This window comes from Strigops habroptila, chromosome 6, assembly GCF_004027225.2.
Source record: "Strigops habroptila isolate Jane chromosome 6, bStrHab1.2.pri, whole genome shotgun sequence".
Lineage (NCBI taxonomy): Eukaryota > Metazoa > Chordata > Aves > Psittaciformes > Psittacidae > Strigops > Strigops habroptila.
Window position 1 is genome coordinate 43,762,382 of NC_044282.2, and position 23,682 is coordinate 43,786,063.

The 23,682-nt window shown below is 38.4% G+C and overlaps 1 protein-coding gene across 5 annotated transcripts in view; it reads right to left on the reverse strand.

The window, feature by feature from the left end:
• The window catches only part of PXDN (peroxidasin), a 152,286-nt gene extending 129,777 nt beyond the window's left edge, over positions 1 to 22,509 (reverse strand). For 3 of the 5 annotated variants that reach the window (XM_030489709.1, XM_030489706.1, XM_030489707.1), the window contains exon 1: positions 22,071 to 22,503. In XM_030489709.1, the coding sequence (XP_030345569.1) occupies positions 22,071 to 22,309 (239 nt within the window). In that variant the 5' untranslated portion in view covers positions 22,310 to 22,503. Of the gene's footprint in view, positions 1 to 22,070 lie in introns of all 5 variants that reach the window. The other 2 variants (XM_030489710.1, XM_030489708.1) reach the window with 2 other exon arrangements.
• Positions 22,510 to 23,682: the final 1,173 nt, after the last annotated feature.

The window sequence follows — 23,682 nt, forward strand, 5'->3', positions numbered from 1 at the left end:
TTTCAGCCTATGGATCAAGTTGTGGATACTCAACACCAAAACAAGTCACCCCAATCATCACCCCACTGATGATAAGCTATTTGATGCCAAGTAATAAGCATTCACTAATCAGTAGCTAATACAAAAGGTGTTGTCCTAAGCAGGGCAAATGGGCAAATTCTTTATGAAGAATTGCTGGAGCAGCAGCAAGGACACCAGGGCTTCTCCTCTGCTTGTTCCACCCCAGCCTTGTCCTCCTCATCTTTGCCTGCTGACTAGGTACCCTGCCACTTACTACGGCTTGGATGATTTCCCTGAGATCCCTTCATTGCTATAGAAAGATTATATAGGAAATGGCTTTCTATTTTTCCAATTTTAATTTGTGTAGGAAAAAATTATCATGACAAAAAGGTTATATTAAAATTTCTAAGTAAGAAAAGGAAAACAAAAAAATCATGTTATGCTACTGCTTCATTCATAGCCATGTCTCTCTATATACACACGTAAAATCAGCCAATTCTAACATGGATATAGAAACACTGTATAATGTGATGATTTAATTTAAAGCATTTATCTTTTGACATAATATACATATGCAAAGCGTACCATCAGGGCATTAGTGAAGAACTCTACGTGACACGCTCACATCTAACAGAAATGCTGCAATTACAGAGATTTCAAATTTAGTACCATAACTACAAGCATTCTTACCATTTTTAAAGGTTATGCAAGTTTTTTATTACGCACAGTCTTCTATGAATTAATTCTATTGCACTTAAATCTGAATATAAGAGCTTTCAGAATATTAACTTTAGATAAAATATTCCTAATAGCAAAGGCAGCTGAAAACATTTAGAATTTTGGTTACCCATCTGCCATCTTCCTGGCAACTGGCTGGAAATGAAATCAAAAACAAAACTGAAGGCTCATTTGCTGGGGTGTAACAATAAGATTTACAAAATGTAACATGAGGAAATAGTTTCCAGCTTTATCAGCTAGAATTGCCAACCTACCTCCCAAATAATATGTGCAAATTCTTCGTAAGGGAGAAAACTTAGGTTGCTTTGAACAATTTTTGTTGTAATATTAAAAAAATGCTTGAGAAGAGATCTCTATGTGCAAATGGAAATTTTAGGTGTGATGTGTAATTTCATTTTCTGTTTATAACCCACCTGAGTTTGATAAAGATCAATGTAAAAATAGGCTATCATTCCTATTTCCCTCTGAGTTTAAGTCTTAAGTAAATCCTTTATTTGTTACTGTTTTCACTGTTGAGGCTGAGGGGGACAACTAGCTACTCTAACCAAGCATTCATTGCTTCTACTGACCCCAAATAATATTGTGACATGAGACTACATCTTTCTTAGCACTTTTGGTACAGACCTGCTGTTCCACATCACCTGTATTTCCAAACTTTAGAAGATCCCTTTAAGCATTTGGTAATCTCCCAGCATCTGTCCGAAGCTTTTCTTGTGCAAAAATGAAAATATTCTGTTGCTTTGTTAATAATGTTAGATGCAATTAACAGAACAATCTAAACACCAAAGTTACACTCAGTAAATTTGCTCTGAAGGACTATTTTCCAGAGTACCGCTCTCAGATATAACAGATTATAAATCACATTCATATGTACATGCTAAGAATCACTACATGAAAATCAGACTAAGCAAAACAAACAAAACAAATTCAAAAAAAAGGACTTCCAAAAGTTTCTCCAAAAACCGTATCCATCAAGACAGAGTAAAGCCAAAGCATCAGATTTACTACTGGTAAACTAGAACAATGCATTTAAACTCAGATTCATAAGATCTGCATAGGCCTATCATATTGAAAGCATCTGATTTTACACTTTACATCGAAAATATCTGTATATCTTTTAGCTTTGGACAAGAAAAAGGCAATGTGGATGATATCAACATAGTTGTATAATACACTGATGTTTGAAACACGATGTCAACACATTACCGGCTTCTATTATCAATCTTCATTACAAAGAAAAATACTGAAACATTTACAATGAGATGAAACCTTGATTTTTATTAGCAGTGAAGGTAAGTATCTCATTAACTTGTTTCAAGGGTTAACCAGTACTTCAGCATTGATTTAGGACATAAATTCAGAGATATTTCCTCAAATAAGCAAAATCATCACAGCAGCAAAATGGAAATATCTGAAAGGATACTACTGTCTTAAGTATCTTAAAAACTGAAAGGTTCTCAAATATTAAGTGTGGATCATAAAAGAGCAAGCCCCGTGCCCAACCCCCAGCCTCAAAAGTAGACACTTTCAAAAGGTTCAGTGACAACTATGTAAAGCTAAACGCTTACTCTTTATGTGATTGTAAACTGTATGATAATATGATCTCTGTTACTTTAATTTGATGTTAAAGGAGGTGGCTTTGGTTTGGTAAGAACCAGCAGGAATAATGCAAACTACTTTCAAAGGATGGATTTCCCATTTTTATAACTTTCTGATACTGAGAGATATAAAAAGTCTAGAAAAGATGCATATGTGAAAGACAATTCACTCTTATCTATCTTATTCATCTGTAAGGCTAATAATGAAATGCTGATTGGCAACAAAAAGTGATAAACCAGAAAAATAGCAATTCCTTCAGCTGTGTGATATATACTCAATCTGGAAAAAAGCACAAAGTAGTTAATCTCCTTTTCCTTTAAAAAGAGGGAGCAATTTAACAGAGAATTACTAGATTTATAGATCTATTAGGTTGAATAGCTGAAATTAATAATCAAAATTAAAGAATGACTACTGACTGCATTTATCACTTGTTTAGCTCTTTTCAGGTGTTTTAATAAGGTAGGAATCATCATTGGCAAATTCAAAAGAACAAAATAAGAGAAAAACATTAATTTTTTTTCTGTTGAAGATTAATTACTACCCAGCAGAAATAACCTATACCATAAATGCCAAACTACTATGTTTCTCAACACAGAACAAAAGATCTGCAAATGCCAGCAAGACTACATTGCTTATGTCTACTTTACTCTTACTCTTTTTTTATTCAAGGTCATCCCAGCAGGAAATGAAAAACAGCCATCAGCATAGTAAAAACATTCAAACAGAGCAGAGCATGAAAATTGCACAAAAGAGGTTATATAATCAAGTCAGTGCAGTAACTGGATGATGTCAATGGCACTTTAATGCTGCTTTAACTACTGCCCTGTAAAAAAAAGTGTCACTTTGTTGAACAAACAAAGAGAAAGCTGCCACTTTAAAAAAATAAAACCAAACCCCACTTTCAGCTGTAGCACTACTTATAGTAATCCTCACTGCTAGCAGCATAACATTTTCTAGAATACCAGAGGAACGAAGATTCCCCCCTCTCCCCCCCCCCGGATTTAAAGATATAGCCCTAGTGATTCTTTTATAAACAAAATTACATTGTTCTCCTTTTTCTTGGCAAATCATTTTCTGGATTAATTCTTCCCCAGTCTGATTACTAGATACAACACGTGATTTTCTCTAATTTACATTGAGTGATTTTTTTATTATGTGTACATTAGCCTCAGCACATAAAATAAAGCCACTGCATTTTTAGATGGGAAACTAAAACATAATTCTTGCATGGTGAATGGGTATCATAGCCAATAATATTTAGTACACCATAATTTTAGTAACAAAAGTAAATTGTAGGATCAGAAAAAATTGAAATCTGTAGAACAAGACACAGGACATTTGGCAGTAAAAATATAAAGAATTAAATCTGGGTGACCTATAAATTATCTAATAAAAATGATACCTGATTTGCACAAATACGTAAGATTTACTGAAAGGGACTTCTAGTTTGTAAGTCTTTAAAAATACATTTATCAAGTACAGCTTTGGTGAATGGAGAGCTTCTGGTATAGCCTTCTCCAAAAGCTAAGGATTTGTTTTAACTAACAATTATTTTGCCATTAGTGTTGAAAGGAAAGCATTTAAATGTGAACTCAATGAAAAGCAATACAGTATTGTCTTACTAAGTCTGTAGATCCCTCTGCTGCCCTTGTTGCCAATTTTTCCAACCCGCTATGTAGTACCATTAATAGGACTCAAGTGGGATTTGCTGGTTCAAAGTTTTAGGCATGCAGGCTTAATTGTCAAGAATTATACATGGAAATTTTATTCTGGCATGATTACGGCTCTTTGTGCCATCCACCCTTAGATCCTTCCAAAATCCATCCACTAAATACTGTATTTTGAAATCAGGGAAAAAAAAAAAAAAAAAAAGCAAGCAACAACAAAACCAAAACACAGAACAAGAAACCTCCCCTTTTAACAGTATGGGTAGAATTCAAAGAGATGTAATGTTATTTCTGCAGTCTGAAGTAATAACAAGGAAAGACAAAATCTATCTTTATTCCTCTCAGGGGGATCTATTTCTAAAACCAAACAATGAAAAGGTTGTTGACAGTACAGCCATATGATCTGTTATTGATTATTTTTGACAGAAATATCCTTGGCAAAGGGCTGCTTTCTTGTCCTGCATTTGTGCCATGCCCAATAAAATAGGGCAGGCACGATAGCTGCGCATGGGTGCTGTGCTAACACAGATACGTGACAGTTAAGGTCTTGGATCAACCAAAGGGTGAACTAATGGTTGGCACAGTCTGTATTTCCAAGAACTACTGATATATCAAAATATTTTTAGAGGATTAGCAACATTTGGAGATGCAACCTCTTCCCAGTTTCCTTTTCAATATTTATTATTTCAACTATACATTTCAATTAAAATTAAAAGGAAAAAAAAAAAAAAAGACACCGAACAGGGAAGCTGACTAGCTTATGGCATACCATGAACCACTGAAACAAATGCAGTAATAGTTTCATTTGGTTTTGTAGTTAATACTTGTGTGAATTACTACTGTGAAACCCCCCACAGAAATACTGCTTTTATGCTATAGTAATAAATTAGTCTTTCCACCTCCACCATCTACCATTTTGCAAAATAAATACTGTTCTGCACTTCTCTGTCTCACAGGGATGCCTAAGTCTAAACTCTATATCCATGAAATATTGATATTGTCAGAAGAAAGAACTGAAAGCCAGAAAGAAACATTATCATCCCCTGACCTCCCACACAGGACAAGTCACATAACAGTAGAGAAGTTCCTGTCTTAAGGCAATTACTGCTGTCAGAGCTGAATGATCCCTTTGAGAAAAATATAAAACTGTGATTCAAAAAGACCATGAATCAAGCACAACCTAATGACTTGCTGTTCATTCTAGTAGTTAACTATATTTGCTGTTAAAAATTGGATAGTCTCACTGTGCTTCCAGGGTCAGTGTGTTTATCTTCAGCCTCTGCTGACTAGAAGTAAACAGCTATAAGTGAGGTGCAGCACTGATCATTTTTCTTAAAACAGGTCCAGAGGAGTAAAGTACTGAAGTTCTTTTTTTTTTAGCAGTTCTTAAAGATTTAAAACCAAATAAACAAGTAAGTACTAAAACTTCAAATATGGGCAGACAGGAAAATATACTCACAATTTTTTGTAATTTTTCTCATTTTATTCCATGGCAGATTAGTTCTTTCACTCTTTACTGTCAGGAAAATGGAGGCAGGTGCAATGCAAGTAAATGAGTGTGTATATTCGTAGAAGAAAATCCACACTGATATAAAAGAGTCACCTGCATTTTACCAGAGTGAGTGCCAGAGGTCAGACTGCTTCTTAAGCCTCCTTCTAGCCCTGACACATCAGCCCCTCTCTTACAGGAGTACCCAGCTGGGTACCCCCCAGCCCTGGGCAAGTATCAGTGGAGAGCTGAGGGCAATGAGCTCTACAGAAGATCCTACACCTGAAAACAGGGATGTGAGTGAGGGCTGCAAAAGAAGTAACAAACTGTGAAGCTAAACTATCCTAGTATGGAAGTGTGATTTCCCCATCAACGCAGTTTTGGGGGCTTTTCTTTCTTCAGGGCAGGCAGCCTCACTGATCCACTGCATGTTAATTTGCATCATATTTATTATACTAATAAATAATATCGAGCATCTACAACGCCAATGACCTTAATAAAGAATGCCCATTTTGTCTCTTTCAATTCAAAAAGAAGTCTTGCTATACAAGATCAACATCAAGCCAAAGGATGTGGAAGTTTGAAGGAATTACTGCATCTAAAAATAACATCTAAATTTGACTCAAAAGCCTTTATTCATTATAAATCTATGCGTCAGTCTTCCTTCTCTACTAGGCAGATTTTATCAAAATGTATTTCCAACCATTATGTACTTTCCAGTTATTTCCAATACAGCGATTGCCATTAGATTCAGAGTCAGAGGTGGTTTTAGAATTTATCTGGATACTTGTTCTTATAAATGTCAAGGACATTCTACTATTAATATGGAAAGCACTATTGGCTTTTAAGAGTAAAAACAAAAATCCAGGTACCCTATCGCTTGGATGCAGACCAGCTTCCTGGTTTCACCCAAAGTGACAGCTCTTCCTTCCAGTTTACGGAAAATCCCAGGTCACCTCACTGAAAAAGCTGCAGCTCTTGGAATTGTATTTTCTGCTTCCTGAGGTTAATGACAGGCTGCCAGAGCATTTAAGTTAGATATTTTCTTGCTCTGCATCCAGCTCCTCCTGCTCCTGGCAAAGCAAACTTAGAAGAACTGGGAGTGACAGGGCTGCAACAGAACTCCTCTGATACATATCTCCTCATTCCCCATCAGTGCAGACGGCCTCGACACAGGCATCTGTGCATTCCAGTCTCCTGGGAGAAGAGAAGCTGCCTTCTGCCTATGAAAAGCAATGGAAGCAGCTACTAGAAGAAGACATTCAACCTTAAAAGTACCCAATTAAATGACTTTCAGGGAGGGAATCTCTGGGAACAGAGATTGTCCCTTCCTTTTCCTTCTTGCTGTGTACATCCTAACACCAATATCAAAATTACAAGCAAAAAAAAAAAAAAAAAATAAAAAATTAAGCAATTTTAGAGCTACTACTCATTTCCAACTCCTGCTTCCTAGTTGCTGGGGAACAGGTTACCTTACTGAATGCATCAAGAGAATAAATAAAAGATTAATAATAAATATTATGCTTTATACATTTTTATCATATTCCATAACTTGAATCAATCACCCATCTCACTTTACCTCATATTGCAAAAGTAGAACTGAACTAAATAATATGCCTACAACTTCAATTCTATGATCTTTTCCCTGCACATCTCTATTCTCTTTTCTATACCAAAATTACATCTGAATTGACCAGATTAAGAAAACTTGGAAAATTGGACTACTGCAAATTATAGATGTGTCCAAAATTTCCAGGTGTTACCAGTCTTCTCTGTGTGTGTTAATTATTTTAAATTCCAGTGGCCTCGGGAGATCATATCTATTTTGCTTTAAGTTATGCACCCTCTTCCTAGCAGTTCTAATATTGGCAGTATTAAGTCAACAACTCACTAGAAAGCACTTTTTGATATCTCTGTAATGATTCCATCACATTACCAAAGTACTAAAAAATACCAGAAAAAAAGCATAAAACACTTTTAGATGGAAAAGTTTTTACACACTTACATGTTGTTCCTAAGGCCAAAAAGTTCATTTCTGAGTATAAGCAAAGACAATTCTGTATTACTTCAGCCTTCTCAGTTTAACGCCATTTTTGAAGTCATAAGTCAATCTGATTTTTTCCACTTTGAACCCATTTCAACTTTCATCCTTGTTTTCATCACCCTCTGTCAGTTACAAACTATCACTCAGGCCATAAAATACTATTTGGGCCACATGGTGAGCAACTTCACATGCTTGCCAGTAACATATCATAGCGAAAGTGGAGTCTCAAGGGGTATTTCCTAGTGTTCAGATGGAACAAAAAATGCTTTCAGCCACATGCATATGCAAAAAAAGGGGAAAAGTTAAAACATTTGATTAGTGTTACCAAAGTAGAATGAAAATACTAGAAATATCTTTTAAATATTAAATTATACACAAGCATGACTTTAGGAAAATCATATCATTATCATCTCATATCACATAATAAATACCTAGCCTGGCAACTCAATAGATGTTAGGTTAATTAAAAATTAATTTGTGAAAGTTAAAACTGTAAACATTTCCAAAGTAAGACATTTGCTTTGGCTGCCAGGTGGGAGCAGCAGGCTCGGGGAAGCATGGAGAGGGGATGGGTGGCTCTCACTTCCCCAGCCAGGAGGGAAAGTGGCAGGGGACTTCTGCAAGGAGGGCTCAGGGGCATTTACAGTCCTTTGTGTGCATCGAACCTGGCCCTTCAAGTTGTATCCCAAATTCGGCTTATTTTTACGGTTTTCCCTGAGAGCAAGCCTATTTCAGTGAGGCCCCAGAGGCAGTTTTAACAGGTTCCCTCAGGAAACAGTTCCTCCCTCCTGCAGCCTGCCAGGCCACTTTTTCACCAGGGCTAACATGAGTGACCACAGGCATCACAGGCCACAAAATCAGAGAAATGATTCAGAGTGAAACCAAATGTTTTCCCAATGTTTATTATTCAGCTAACTCTGAGAACTGACTGTAAAGACGAATAAGCAACCATTGCTGGCACCCAGCAGCCAAAACAAACCTCAAGTACCACTCGCAGGGTGTTTCTGGGTTGGGTTTTTTTAACTGCCAAGAGGTACAATCTCTATTTGGCAACAGAAAACTGGAACAAAACAAGTAGGTACATACTAGCATTGAGATACTAAATAGACCAGCTACTTAAATACATGACTCTCACTATTTTCTATTTTTATATACATATTTTCTATTTTTATATACATATAAGCAGTCACCTCAAAAAAAAAAAAAAGTTTGAGAACTATCTGCAGCCAAAAATTAAAAAAAAATCTTAGTTTCAATAAGCAGATATATCTCCTAATTACTTTTCATCTTTGAATAATAGATTCTTAGAATGTTTCTACTACCCAAAAACATATATTTACATGTCTTGGAAATGTACAAACTACTAGTACTCTGCTTGACTAAGAGGACTGCCATATATACAGCTTAACAGCCAGTGAAAAAATTCTTTCCCACAAATATTATTCACCAAATTCACCTGAAGAATCCTCTTGACCCACAGCTAAACTATCATTGCTGTAAAACTGGTTAGTCATACAAATACACCCTCTGATCCAGAGGCATACAAACGCCAATTTATGGCTGGGATTTCCACAAATACTTAAGATACCTTAAGTAGAATTTAAGAGGCTGAAGAGCGCAAGCTACAGACCCAGCAGTTAACCTCTTAAACCAAAGACTTTCTACTGGTGAAGTTTCCTCAGGCATCAGATATGCTACTAGAGTCATGTCATAGCTGAAATCTCTCCTGAGATTAAATACTTGCTCTGGTCTCTGGAGGGACAAATCCTTTCCATGTCCAAACCACAGGGTTAAAGATAAGACTGAGCTGAATGGACATTTTATTTCGCACCCACTGAAGCTTTGTCACTATGCAGTCAAAAGCAACAGATTTATGGAATGAAAGAGACACCAATCAAGAGGAAAAAAAGGCAAATTTTAAATCCACGAAGACATTCAACAATTTTTTCAAATCCTGATACTATTGGAGACTTCTTACATCTGAGTCCAGATCTTAAAAAGAATTTATTTTATGGGCATTTACCATCATGTCCAATTATCTCCAAAGTTCAAAGTCAAAAAATAAAATCAATTAATTCCACCCTAATCACCAGCCTGTTTTAAAAGGATTTTTTTTGTTTATACTGTCCAGAAGATTGGCTCTTGAAAAAGTGAAATATCCCTTCAGATAAACAAGGATATTTTCAAAGTAAAGTCAACCTACAAAATCCAATAAACACATAAATAAATAAAATAAATAATAAAAAAAAAATACTGGCTACAAAAGCCAGTAAATAAAAGATACTTTAATATTTAAGGATCCTATAAATGCAAATTCTACTTCAGATAACAGACTAAAATGTATTTATTATTATAGACTAATTATGAGATTTTTATTTTTTTTTTACTGATTTTCAGGAAGAGAGTTTGTGAAGGTAGTGGGGGGGGGGGGGGGAACAAACAAACAAGCCCAAAAAAGCCCAAAAAACAAATAAGCAAACAAACAAAAACTCACCAGGATTCAAATTCTGTCACAATCTGACAAAAATTTTACCAATATTGAAAAATAGTTTGAATTGAACTTGATATTGTTGAATCACGAATGCCAAACAACAACCAGTTCTTTCTTTGATGAATAAGCGATTATGAACACATGCCACGGAGTTAAAAACTGACCCACATAATATACCTGATTACCTGAGTGTATGGGCTCAGAAGTTATTTGCCTACCTCTTATAGCTGTTCTCTCACTGTTGTTCATGTTGCAAGTTCATAAAAAATGGAAAACTTACCCTGTACTATCTAACGTGTTTGGTATACCCACAAAAGTCTTCAAAAGATAATTCTATTTTACATCTATTGATCGATAGATATCTTCCATACACATATGACTGGTATAAAGATTGACACTGAATGCTAGGGAGTGTTTTTATTTTATTATAAAGCTTGCTTTTTGCCACTTAATTAATTTGCCAAACTGTTCAATTGGAAATCGCCAATAAATACTGTGTCTCGGACTATTTTTAAATTCTAGACAATATTTCTTACATTTCCACTTCTTTTATGCAATTCTTCACATGCAAGATGTATCCAGAAATCATAGAATCATAGAATAGTTTGGGTTGGAAGAGACCTTAAAGATAATCCAGTTTCAAGCCCCCTGCCGTGGGCAGGGACACCTTCCACTAGACCAGGTTGCCAAAGCCCCATGCAACCTGGCCTTGAACACTGCCAGGGATGGCGCAGCCACAGATTCCTTGGGCAGACTGTTCCAGTGCCTCACCACCCTCACAGTGAAAAATTTCTTCCTAACATCTAATCTAAATGTCCCCTCTATCAGTTTAAAGACATTCTTCCTTGTCCTATCACTACATGCACTTGTCAAAAGTCCCTTTCCAGCTTTTTTTGTTGGTCCCCTTTAGGTACTAGAAGGCTGCTCTAATGTCACCCCAGATTCTTCTCTTCTGCAGGCTGAACAAGCCTAACTCTGTCAGCCTGTCTTCACAGGAGAGGTGCTCCAGCTCTCTGATCATCTTTTGTGGCCCTCCTCAGGAGTCCCTCCAACAGGTCCATCTTTAAGGAATATAAAAGATGTCAAAAAGAAAACATACACTCCAGTAAGAACACAAAGTTGACACAGTATAAAACATCTCAGAAAATACTCATATCGTAATGGAAGAATTAGAGGAATTTATGTCTAAGTTTTCAAAACTGTTGTTTACTGAATCAAGAACGATGTGTCAGCATGTATCAAAATTTTAGAAATTTCAAATAATTTAGCTCATTGATAGAGCACTCAGGGAAAAGAATATCCTGAGTTTTAAAAGTTGCTTTAAATACAGTATAGGAAAAGTTTCTATACTGAGAAAGGTCTTCGGAAACCTTTAATAATTGCCTAGGAGCAATTATTTACACTCCTGGCAGCTGCGTCTTAATCTTCATGTAAAACCTGCTTATCTATACGTAAAAGTCTAAGTAGCAATCATTTTAATTGACTTATTTTAGCTGATTCTACCCCCTACATGGGTGCTATTACACTTCCTTAAGCTTTGCGCAGGCCAATAAAATTAAATCAGAAAGCTAATGACTTGAATCTGGCCAGAGCAAACCACCTATTCTTGCAGTTCTGTCGCAGCTCTGCAGTTCTTTTTGCCCAATAGAAGTCTGCCCTTTTTCTGGCACTTAAAACCACTTTGTAATTAGATATTGAGAATGTTACCTAAGTCAAAGGTCGGATTTTTATGATTCAGTTTTTGTCTTAAAAAAAAAAACCAAAACAAAAACAACCTTAAAATACTCCCACCCCTCAAATTTTCAGGGAGATTATCAAAATGCCATCAAACAAAAACTTTTTTCTTGAACCCAAATTAGTTATTCCAAAGAGTGACAAAGCCTTAAAAGGCATCCCGCTTTGATAGGCAGCTTTGCAGCAGCAAATCAATCACTGTGGGTTTTTTATACAGATATGCCACACCATCCCACTGCTGTTCCAGCTTTTTACATCGTTTTAGCAGACAATGTAATATGGCATTTATTTGTGTTTATTTTGAGTTTTGAATGGCTCATGAGTCGTCTGTGCACCAGACCATACACTGCCCCCCATGTTTTCCAAAATATTTTTGAAAAATTGAAACATTAATTAAAATTCAAAACATTATAAGACATTGATTCAGACATGCTTTAAAGATGTGGATATTGATGACATGGAATCTGATTATAATGAAATTTATCTTGTTATCATAATAATCAGGCATTAAATAACCACAAGTTATCGAAGACTGAGATTTTATATTGAAGTGGCTGAACAAAACCACATAAAACCAAAATATTCACCCTCTCTAGAGCATGGTGGACATTGGACAGAGGCTATAAGCCTCTGAATTTAACCGTTTTGAGAAGTCTGAACTGAATTTCATGCTGTGCCAGCTATGATGCTCACACTGCCTGGATTTAAGTTGAAGCAAGCATGGACTTGCTAATTCTAGTTTTTCTCCTATGAAGGAAACCAGAAGCCATATGGCTAATAAAAGGATAATAAATCCATCAGTCTGTCTAACTCCATGCAAATAACTTGACACTAAACAGTCATCATCCTGCTCACCAAAACCAGTAATTAGTTAAGGTAATGCTGTGTACAAAGTAATATTCTTTTCCTTTTTTAGACCAGTGATGCAAGGAGCAGACTGTTGTAATAAGTGATTTAGGGGGAAAGAATGCTGAAAGAAAATGTTTCCAGAGGATCCAGGAGTGGCAATTGGAAAAAGAATAAAAGATCTGAAAGTCTGAACAACAACAGATCACAACAAAAAAGGGAGCAATGTCACAGTCCTTTGGATTTAAAAAGGTACGCTCATTGTTTTGCTTAGTAAAACAACTCAGGAAAAACAAAACAAAACCAAAAAAAAAACAAACAAGAGAGAAAACTACATTGCACCAAACTTCACAGTTCTCATTCTACAAATTTTCACAAGGTTCAGGAAGCCATGCCAGGCACTGCACAAACTCTTCAAGGTCCTAATATTTGCTAATCTTTGTAAACAAAAAGACACAAAATGGACAAAACTGACAGTCCACATAGATCTCTCATGTGTTTCTCAAGAAGTCTGAGAACCTTTGATTTTTTTTCCATAAATTAAACATATATCTTCTTTTTAAAAGAACCACTTGACTCTCATTAGCAACAGTAATAATTCCATACCAAAAAGAAATCAAATTTGGCAGCCTGATAAGCAAAGGAAGGAAAAGGAAGTACTTGAGTCATTCCATTCCAGCTCAGCCAGCTCTCATTGCACCATCTCTTTGGATTGTCTTGAAACTCTGCCCATGTTTGCAATAATAAAGCTTGTAAAACTATTTTTGTAATGTTTTAGGTTTTTTCATCAAATCCAATGGAAGAAATGATAAAGACAATTTGACTTAGTTGTTTCTATTTTACTGTACCTATATATGCACAAACACACACACACACACACAGAGGCACAGTATGTATAGCATGTGTGTATGTAAACACAGGCACACCCACAAGTATTTAAAATATTAACTTATTTTTATATATAAACTTCTCCAGAAATACAAGCAACTATATTTAGCTTGTGTGATAACAGATTTTAAATGTCACACAAATTAAGATTTTCTATAAGGGAAGTCTTAGCCTATAAGGCTTGCTGGAAAGCATCTCAGCCAATGTTCAAGCCCAAGAAGAATCAGAAGCCTGGGGATTATTCATGTATACAAAGCTAAGTATAAGTTGACATTTGTAAGATGAGATCTAAAGTGTCCAAAATATTAAATACTCAATCACAAAATAATATATGAAGTGGGAAAAAATACTGTAAACAAATACAATAAGCTTTGAAAGTCTCAAAAACTTGACTTCAAAAAGAAATAATTGAAAAAATACTATTTTGAGAGATGAATCAAAATAGGTGAAAATTTAGTTTGTTTTTCAATTGATAAAAAAAGATCTGAGGCCTGAAAACATTAATCTAGCATTTTCATTTCATTTCTTTTATTATGCACAGTAAAATATTCCTGTAAAAGGACATTTTGTAATTTAAAAAAAAAAAAAATAAATTATGCAATTCTACATATGATGCACTATTCATTTTCTTTTTTGTTTTCTGAATAGCTGTTTGCTATTTTTTTTCACATCATAAATAGAAATCTTTTCTATTATGTTGGTTTCTTTCTACAGCTTCCTTCTATCTTCACTCTGAGCTCTGCTCTCTTCTTTACTGGCTATACTTTCTACTTTTCTTCTCTGCTAGACTTTCAATCTTTTAATTTAAATTTAGTTTACTCACAAGCCAATCCATAAGCACATGTGGACAGCCTAACATTTATTTAATATCTACATCACCAAGTTTTCTGCTGGCTAATGACATCTTCATCTCTTAATGAGCACTGACCTTCCCTGGGAGAGAAGCCAGTAAGAGCTACTCAGAAAAAGGGAGGACGTGAGAATATTTATTAGTAATATCTTTTTCATAGGCATGTGTTTACATGATGTTAGATGAGACATTCCTCCCCTTGTATCTCAGATCCAGACCTTCCTGATGATGCAAGGGATAGGCATCTCTATGTTGTTTTTCCACCAGCCTTCTTTGGGAATTAGAAGAGTATATTTATCCATGTCCAAGCACCCATTTCTTACTCTTTCCAGTGAGTAATCCCATGTTTGTCTCTGCTACTCAACAACTTCCTATTTGATGTCATTCATGCCCCTAAATTCCCCAAAGTAATGATGAAAATTTATGTAACTCATCACTTTTAATTTTGCTGTTGTTTGGGAAAACTGAGCAACAGTAAAGACACTGAAGCTATCTGTTAGCAGAATCAGGAAGACAGGAAAATATTTAAAACCATGATTTTCAACTGGCAACCTAGACAACAATACCAAACAATCCACTCATCTATATAATCTTCACAGCTTTCCAAAACGTTTCCAAATGAAAAAATCTTATGCTAACCCCAGTCCAATCTCTCAAAGCTTTGGGAATTAGAAGGCACTCTTGAAACAGCTAGAAAGCAAATATTCTAGACAGTCCAGATGAGCATATAAAGAGATATTGGTAGTAAATGATGAATTTTCACAGTGCAGGAAGGTCACCAGTAGATTTTCACAGAGAGCTTTGCTGGGTTCAATTTATTCATAAGTGGAAAAGGAATGAACAACAGCAAGCACAAAGTTTTGCTTTTGATAGTCTTCTATTTTAACAAAATATGACAAGGAAGAACAGCAGAAGGACACGTCAACATTCCGTGAATGGCTATTGAAATGTAGACCTAATGCATATTAATACAAAGTAATGTATACAGAGAAAACCAAACTTTACAAATAAAACGGTGGGCCTAGAACTGATCATTACAACTTACAGACAAGATCTTAAGCTACCCTTGCCAATTCCATGAAAACAACAGTTCAAGAGATGGAAATATGTTGGGAATTATTAGGAAAGGAACAGAAAATAGAAACAGTGACAATCCTAATCACAGAATCATAGAATGGTTAAGGTTGGAAAGGACCTTAAAGATTGTCTAGTTCCAATCCCTCTGCCATGGGCAGGAACGCCTTCCACTAGACCAGGTTGCTCAAAGTCCCGTCCAGCCTGGCCCTGAACACTTCCGGAGATGGTATCCACAACTTCTCCGGTCAACATGTTCCAGCATCTCACCACCCTCGTAGCAAAGAATTTCTTCTTAATATCTAATCTAAATCTACCCTCTGTCATCTTAAAGCCATTCCCCCTTGTCCTGTCACTACCTGCCCTTGTAAAAAGTTCCTTTTCAGATATCTTCTAGGCCCTCTTTAGGTATTGAAGACTGTTATAAGGTCTCCTCTGAGCCTTCTCTTTTCAAGGCTGAACAAGCTGCTCTAATGCTGCTCTATAAACCCCCAGTTAGCCCATATACCAGGTCTGTCCATCCAAGTACTGGGGAAAGTTATAATTTCCTCACCTCAAAACACAGCAGAGAGGGAAGGAGCAGTTCAGATGTTAACACAAATCTTTCAGTGAGAAGACTCCTCAACTTTAAAAAGAATGGAGAAGCTTAGATTCAAAGGTCATAAAATCATGGCTGGCATTGAAATGACAGAGAGGGATCGAGTATGCACTCCCTCTTCCAATAGAAGAAATGGGGGACACCAACTGAAGCTGGCAACATGCAGGCTTCAAACAAAAGATAAGAGCAATTTAGACCATGTGGTTTGTGTAGTACTCCTTGTCACTGAAAGTTATAAGTAACAGCTAAATTAGTAGAAAAAAAATTTGTGGAGGAGAAATCCATCAAGATTTACATATAATGTGGAAATGATCTTTAGCTCAAAAATTCCCTAAACTGCAAATTATAGGGATGAATCACTACATGCTGCTCAATTCTGTCTACTTGTTTATAAGCTGCACTTTCAGTCACCCTCAAAGAACAGATACTAGGTCAAATGGATCTTTGGTTTTGCTCATTACAGATATCTTAATGTAAATAAATACATATTTAGCATTTTGGCACTCAAATATTAGGTATTTACTGATCAAAAAAACATCTTAGTAAGAACAGATGAAAACCAGAAATTGTATTTATTAACTGTAACATAACACAACATACTCCTCTGATGACAGTGTGTTAAACATACAGTAAGATACTTGCAGGAAACAATGGGTATGATTTTGCTCCACATGTTCTCCCATTCTTCAACAAAGAATCTGATAAGAGTTAACTTGCTGTTGACATAACAAAACTACTTTCCTACTTGTGGATCTAGTGATTTGCAGATATGTTCTGTAAATGAAGATTGTTTTGGGCCTTCTGCTGCATCCCTCAGCAGCTTTGCCTAATGTCTCACAGTAAACGCCAAACACTATAAATGCTGTGCCCTTCTCTTCCTCTTAATGATCAAGCATGTCTTGAAGCTCTGCAAATGTCTCCTTAACACGCTCATGCCTTGGCCCTGGCTCGTTCCATCAGCAGTACAGAAAGATTGTCTGGGAATGGCTTTAGAGGGTTCCCATCCTACACATTCTCTGTGTCTTACCTAAAATTTTACACCAGTGTCATATCTCTTGACTACCTCCTATATGTAAATTGATGCTCAGCAGTGACCAAGCTTACTCACAGTCCAGATTTGAGAGCACAATCCTTAGTCTTTCACACTGTTGAGGTGTATTTATTTGCTGTCCTAATCACTAAATCTATTGGAATTTTTCTAAAAGGGTTTCAAAGATCTGAAAGGAAGCAAGGACCCTGCATTTTCAGATGAGAATGGGATGGTGGTTTGCTGACTGATAATGTATCATTTTCAAACAGTAGATCTGCAAATAGCATGCATCCTTTTGCTACAATAGCCCAGAGACTACTGCACTAACAGAATTCATAAATATCACCCATTTCTTCTCCCTAAATGCCTCTGTTTAGAGGCGTAATATTATGACAAATCAACACTGAAATGCAAAATGTCATTACTTTTCCATTACCCCCATCTCTTCAGTAATTCATGTATACTCCAAACAGATGTGTGATTTGTGTAATTCAGTTGTTTTGTTGGAGGTTTTTTTAATTGTATTAAGATAGATGCTCTTGAAAAGCATCTAATGCTTTTCACTGGCATTGTGAGTGTACGTTAGATTCCACAAAAATTCATATGGAGCTATGAAAAAATTGTTAAGTACTTCTAATACAGCTACCCAGAAACTCATTATAGAATTAAACAACTAATGCTCTCCCCTTTCCCTTTGGATGTATCCTTGACATTTACACTACAAACCAGAAATTAAAATAGATAAAGAGGTATGCACTGTAAACTATCAAATTTTTAGAATACATTGCAATCACGTAAACAAAAGCAGCAACAAGCAACACTGAGACTGTTGCCTTAATTTCAGTGACTATTTTCAAAGACTACTCACCTGCAATGATTGCAATTTCAAAAGTCCTATCAGAATCACAGAATCATAGCATAGTTAGGGTTGGAAAGGATCTTAAGATCACCTAGTTCCAACTCCCCTGCCATGGGCAGGGGCACCATGCCACCCAAGACTCCATCCAACCTGGCCTTGAACACTGCCAGGGATGAAGCATTCACAACTGCCTTAGGCAACCCATTCCAGTGCCTCACTACCCTCACAGTAAAGAACTTCTTCCTCATATCTAAGCTGAACTTCCCCTGTTTAAGTTTGAACCTGTTACCCCTTGTCCTATCACTACAGTCCCTAATGAAGAGTCCCTCTACAGCATCCTTGTAGGCCCTCTTCAGATACCGGAAGGCTGCTATGAGGTCTCCACACAGCCTTCTCTTCTCCATATTAAGGTCTAACCACTTAAAATTACACTCATGTAGTGAAAAGGTGCTTTATTCACAACAGACATGCAGGATCGCTAAAGTAATAATTATCCATAGCAAATACCATTAGCAGTAATTTCAAAATAAAATTTTCTCCTCAATGATTTGCATGCCATTCTTAGTGCAAATCAAGTCCACTTTCTTTTGTGACAATATTTTTTGTCAATTTTTACCTTTTCTGCTTATAACAGAACATTAGTTTCTCTTCTTGTTCAGTCTGTGAGATCCAACTGCAGTGTATGCAATCATGCTTGTACAGCTAGCAAAAACTCAGTGCACCTGGGTGTTGCCAAGAAAAACTGTGAACAAATTTTAGCATCGGTCTGAGTATGTCTACCTACCATTGTAGACAGGTTTGGATTTTGATTATGCTTAAGCTAGATACAAATAGTAACATATTGTGTCAATGCTCAAAGCACCCCACTCAGAATTAAAAAGACTATAAACTAGAAATTGCTGTAAAAACACAAAAATCCCCCAAATAAACATAAGATGGAATACAATTCAGGGAAGAGAGGACAGCAATAATACTGTGTCCAGAATTTTACATTCCTCAACCATTTAAATGGTCTAATATAAATATATTTCAGCAATTTCCATCAATACATGAGCACTCTGTATTTAGTCAGAGATGAAAGGAAACTTCCACAATGGTACTTAAGGCATGAAGTGGTTTTGCAAACCGCTTTGGAGATGGGCCTCCGTTCTTAAGCAAAGTCAGCAAGGACCTGTGGGCTGGGATGCCGCCCTACTCCTACGAAGAGGCTGGGCAATCATCTCATCTTGGGTGAAACCACATGCCTGCGCAAAGCTCCACGAGCACTTTCAAAGCTGGCAGAATCCACCCTGCAGAAGAAATGTATGCCGTGGATCCCTGCCTGCAGCAGGGAAGGGGAAAGTGCCAGAAAGTGGGGGAAGCAGGAGAGAGTGAGAAAATGTACAGCCAGAAGTAGCACTGGCAAGGTCAGAAACTAGTAATGTTACGAACAGTTTTCTCAAAAGAGAGACTGAGATTAGGAGTAGACGTTTTTGATATGTGGAGAAAAACATTTGGCTCGCATTGTTGGTCTGGGCCTCATGCTGTTTTAATCCATGTAACACATTTTATGTGAAGTAGAGCAAAGTCAGCTCAGCTTCCAAAATGGGACAGTTTTCAGAACCAGTGCTCGGCAAAAATCAATACAACTATATATGCTTATAAATGAGGAAAAATTTATGATGATGCTTTTTTACAACATTACTTTGCAGGGTCAATCTGTGCCCTAAGGATGAAATGAACCAGACAAGAATGTGGAATTTACCAATGCCAGTAAAAATGGGCTTAACCCACCAGCAACACATTTAGCAGGATTTCATGAGTCCATGTTTTAAAGGGGAAGAGGTTCAATTGAAATGAATTCATTATTTCTAATTATCTAGATATCAACACCACTGCTAAAGAAAACACATCTAATACACAGGCTCCACATGAAAGACAAACTGTCAGAGCCAAACCAGAGATGAAATAACAGCTTCTTATTTTCATGCTGAAAAAAGAAACTATTCTTGAGTGTAGAAAGCCCTCTGTGGGTGATGCGCTACTTCCATGAAGCATAACACTGCTGTGTAGAACTGCACTTCTACATAGCAAAAAATGGAAAAAAAAAAAACATTGGTAATTCAGTAAGTACCCAGACCTGTAATAATTATTCTGAAAGTACATCCTACAGCTAAGGGTAGGCAATTCATATACAATAGGTAAGCTATTTATATATAACTGGTACCTTCAAACTACTCATTATTAAATAACTGTACCATTGTTCTTTGCCCCAGAGATTCATATTGACTATCTTCTGGCCCATCTCCTCCTCACTTACAGTCTGTAGAAGAAGGAGCAGAAGGAGTAGAACTGTAGCAGAACTGTAGCAAAAGGAGTAATTGTGTATTTACAGATGTAGTATTACTTATTTTATTTATAACAGTCCCTTAGTGCATTGGTGAATAAGGAGAACATCCATTACCAGATGCCAAGTAAGGCCACAGTTTTGTTTTGAAGAATGCTGGTCATCCACAGGCATATTTTGAGAATTGCTGTTCTTTGTCAAGCTGAAAAAAATGTTTTTAACTTCTTTTGCATTAATACTGGTGCATTGCAGCTTGCATTATACCAGAACGACAATTCAGATTTGGGATACTAGACAATTTGATATATTAGTGGGGTTAGACATAGAGTATAATGCTTGCATTGTTCACACTCCTCTGACTCACTGCAAGACTATAAATACCCACCATAAGGGGAGCTCCACCCCGGCTAGGTTTAATCTAATACTTTCTGCTGTTGCAGGCCGTTCTACCTTTAACATGAAACTAAGCCAGTAAGACTTAACTCCATACTCTAAAGATTTTATTTATTTATTACATTTAAGATGATTCACAAAACTAGCTTTACAGAGTTTCCTGTAATCTCAAGGCAAAAGGTGTTCTGTAAATGTACTTTGTTTCAAATGTAAGAAACATTAACCACACACTTCCTGTACTGTTCCCTAAAAGGTTTACAAGTACTGCAGGACTAATCCCATCCTGCCAAAAGGCTGTGCTTCTTGCCAAAGAGGGACTCAGTTAATGTTAAATGACTGTACTCTTCACATTAAATAATACTTGGAAGCTGAAACACACCAAGGCTTTATAGATCCCTTTTGAAAATATCTGACAAAGTCACAAGTCAATTTATTACAAGAGGCCCCGCAGAAAATTCCCAGGGCCAAGTTCTGCTCCATGGCTTCCATGGCTGCATGTGTGTAAGGGAAGGACAGGGCTGGTGCCAAGAGTTTTCTGAGCCCAAGTAACATATAAACGGGTTAGTGGAACAAATCGATTCCTCAAGTAAGCCTCAAAACAAAGTAGTGTGTGGTGTTGGTTTAGAACTTTGCATTTCTTACCGGCAAATACAGCTGGAAAGTAACTTCCAGTAACATCAACATGAATTAAATAAATGACATTCATTGTCAATACTGAATTACCGAATTTTATTACCCACTCAAAACAGTGGCGAGACCCTACAGAAGAACGGCTGGGCACTTACACTGACACATTAGTGCATGGATTAAAAGAACATTAAATAATGATCACAAGTCTCCGCAGGGACTTGAACCAGGTCAGTTTCCAATAAGCCCAGGGTTTGGGTCCCGGTTAGCTCATACATCCCCACCATGTCTCAGAAATGAACAGAAAGCTCTACGTCTAGCACTCCCTGTCGAGCCTCCTGCCAACTGAACATGCTTTTAAGCAGGATACTAAGGAAGCAACAAAATCCTTCTCGGGACGATTAAACTGGGGACACAATGCCCACAGGTTAACCAGAATATTCACCTCTAACCGCTCCTGGAAAACCAGGGGCACCGGCCAGACATGCCCCTTCCCGCCGCCCGAGCCGGGCACGAGGGGCCGGGTTACCGCCACCCTGAGGGACTGGCCGCGGGGCCGAGCGGGCAGCGGGGCCGAGGGGCGGCGAGCCCAGCCCAGCCCCGGGCCGCCCCGCCGCCCCTCACCGAGAAGCCCCGCCAGCAGCTGAGGGGACGCCTGGGGCCGCTCGGACAGAGGCACAACCGCGGGTCCAACCCCCCTCCCCCGACCGCAGACAAAGGGTGAGGCTCCACAGCCACCCAAAGTGCCTCCCACCCCAGGTATCCCCTCCTCCTCTGCCCTCCCTCCTCCCCAGTCCCTGCCCGCCCGGCTACTCACAGGATGGTGGTCTGGGGGGACACGGCGGGGACGCTCTCCAGCATCAGATGCATGCAGCGCACCGTGGTGCGGAAGCAGAGGCAGCGGCTAGGGCACCACACGCTCCCGCGCTGCGGCGGCGGCGGAGGGGGCTGCGCGGCGGCGGGGGGAGCGAGCCCCGAGCTGCGGAGCAGCACCAGGAGCAGAAGGCAGAGGCCGGGAGCAGCCGCCGCTTCGCGCCGGGCCATGCTGCGGGGCATGGAGCAGGAGAAAGAGGAGGAGAGAGGCTGCGGCAGCTCTGCGTCGCACCCACTCAGCTCCCCGGCCGCAGCTGCCGCTCTGGTCGGCGGCGGGGCAATCCCGTCCCCCCGCGCAGGCTGGAGGAGGGGACGGCGGTGGGCCCGCCCCGGCCGGCGGCGGGCTGGGCAGCCGCCACACCGCGGGGGCTCCGCGCCGACCTGCGCACGCACCGCGGGGCAGCGCAGCGGGGCCGGGGTGCAGCCCGCTGCTGCCTGGCCCTCGTCTCCATCCCCAGGAAGGGGAGGGTTGAGGCTGCCCGCTGAGGGCAACTTTCACTGCTGAACGAGGAAAATCTGTCGGATATGCCTTGAGTTACACTTGGCTGATGGTTTTGGGTAGGTGTATACACCAGCAAGGACGTGAAGAGGACCACCAGAATGTCACTGTACTTAAAAGAATAATGGTTGCAGCCTTAGCTCCCATGATCTCAGCACTTCCTCAAATCTGGTGTGATAACACAAACTTAGCTAGCTTTTGAGATTTCTAACGTTGCTCTAAATCTGTGGTTGTTCTTATATGATGTCAGGTCCTAAGTAGATAGATGCCTCATCTCCAACCCTCTCCATGCTTTGACTATCCCAGGTGAAAACACTGGAATGTCGGTTCTGCAGTGGCAATAAGAGTGATCACAACTAACCTATAACAACTAACTAACCTATAACCTGTAATAACAACATATTCTCTTACACACGATGGGTGTCAGCACCCCCAGTTCCACCCCAGAAATAAGCCATGGCACTACTGTAGGGTTGCCTGCATGCTTTTTTCTTCAAGGAACAAAGTAGAAGCCATTCTTGCAAAAAACTAAACTATCGTAGTTCTTACTCTGATTCTCACTGTGAAAACTTGGTTTTAGCACAAGCCAAGGAATTACTTCTTTTTTTAATGCCAAGTCAAACAACTCATGTAGGAAGTCAAACCCTGGAAGTATGCTACAAGTGCTGGAGACCACTGATGGGCCCAGAATCAAAATATGATGATGAGTCATTATCTGTAACTGACTTTCTGAAGAAGTGCTATTTGAGTACATTTTTCCTGGGTCACTGTGTCTCTCTTCTCTAAAGTGAGACAAAACTGCTTATATCTTAAAACGGACTTAGCTAATGGAAGCATAGAAGTGTTTTTCTTGTTCTAAGAAGTCCTGAATCCTTTAAAACATCCTTCAACTTCCCAGTGAGTTGGAGGCTGACTAACTGGGAGCCTGTGGGAGCCAGTGGGCACAATCCATGGCTGGAGGCAGGGGAGGCTTATAGGTGTGCGTCAGGAATATAATTACTGATTTTCTAGGGTAGTCAGAGACTCTTGTAAGACTCTTACCCTTTAGATACATTTC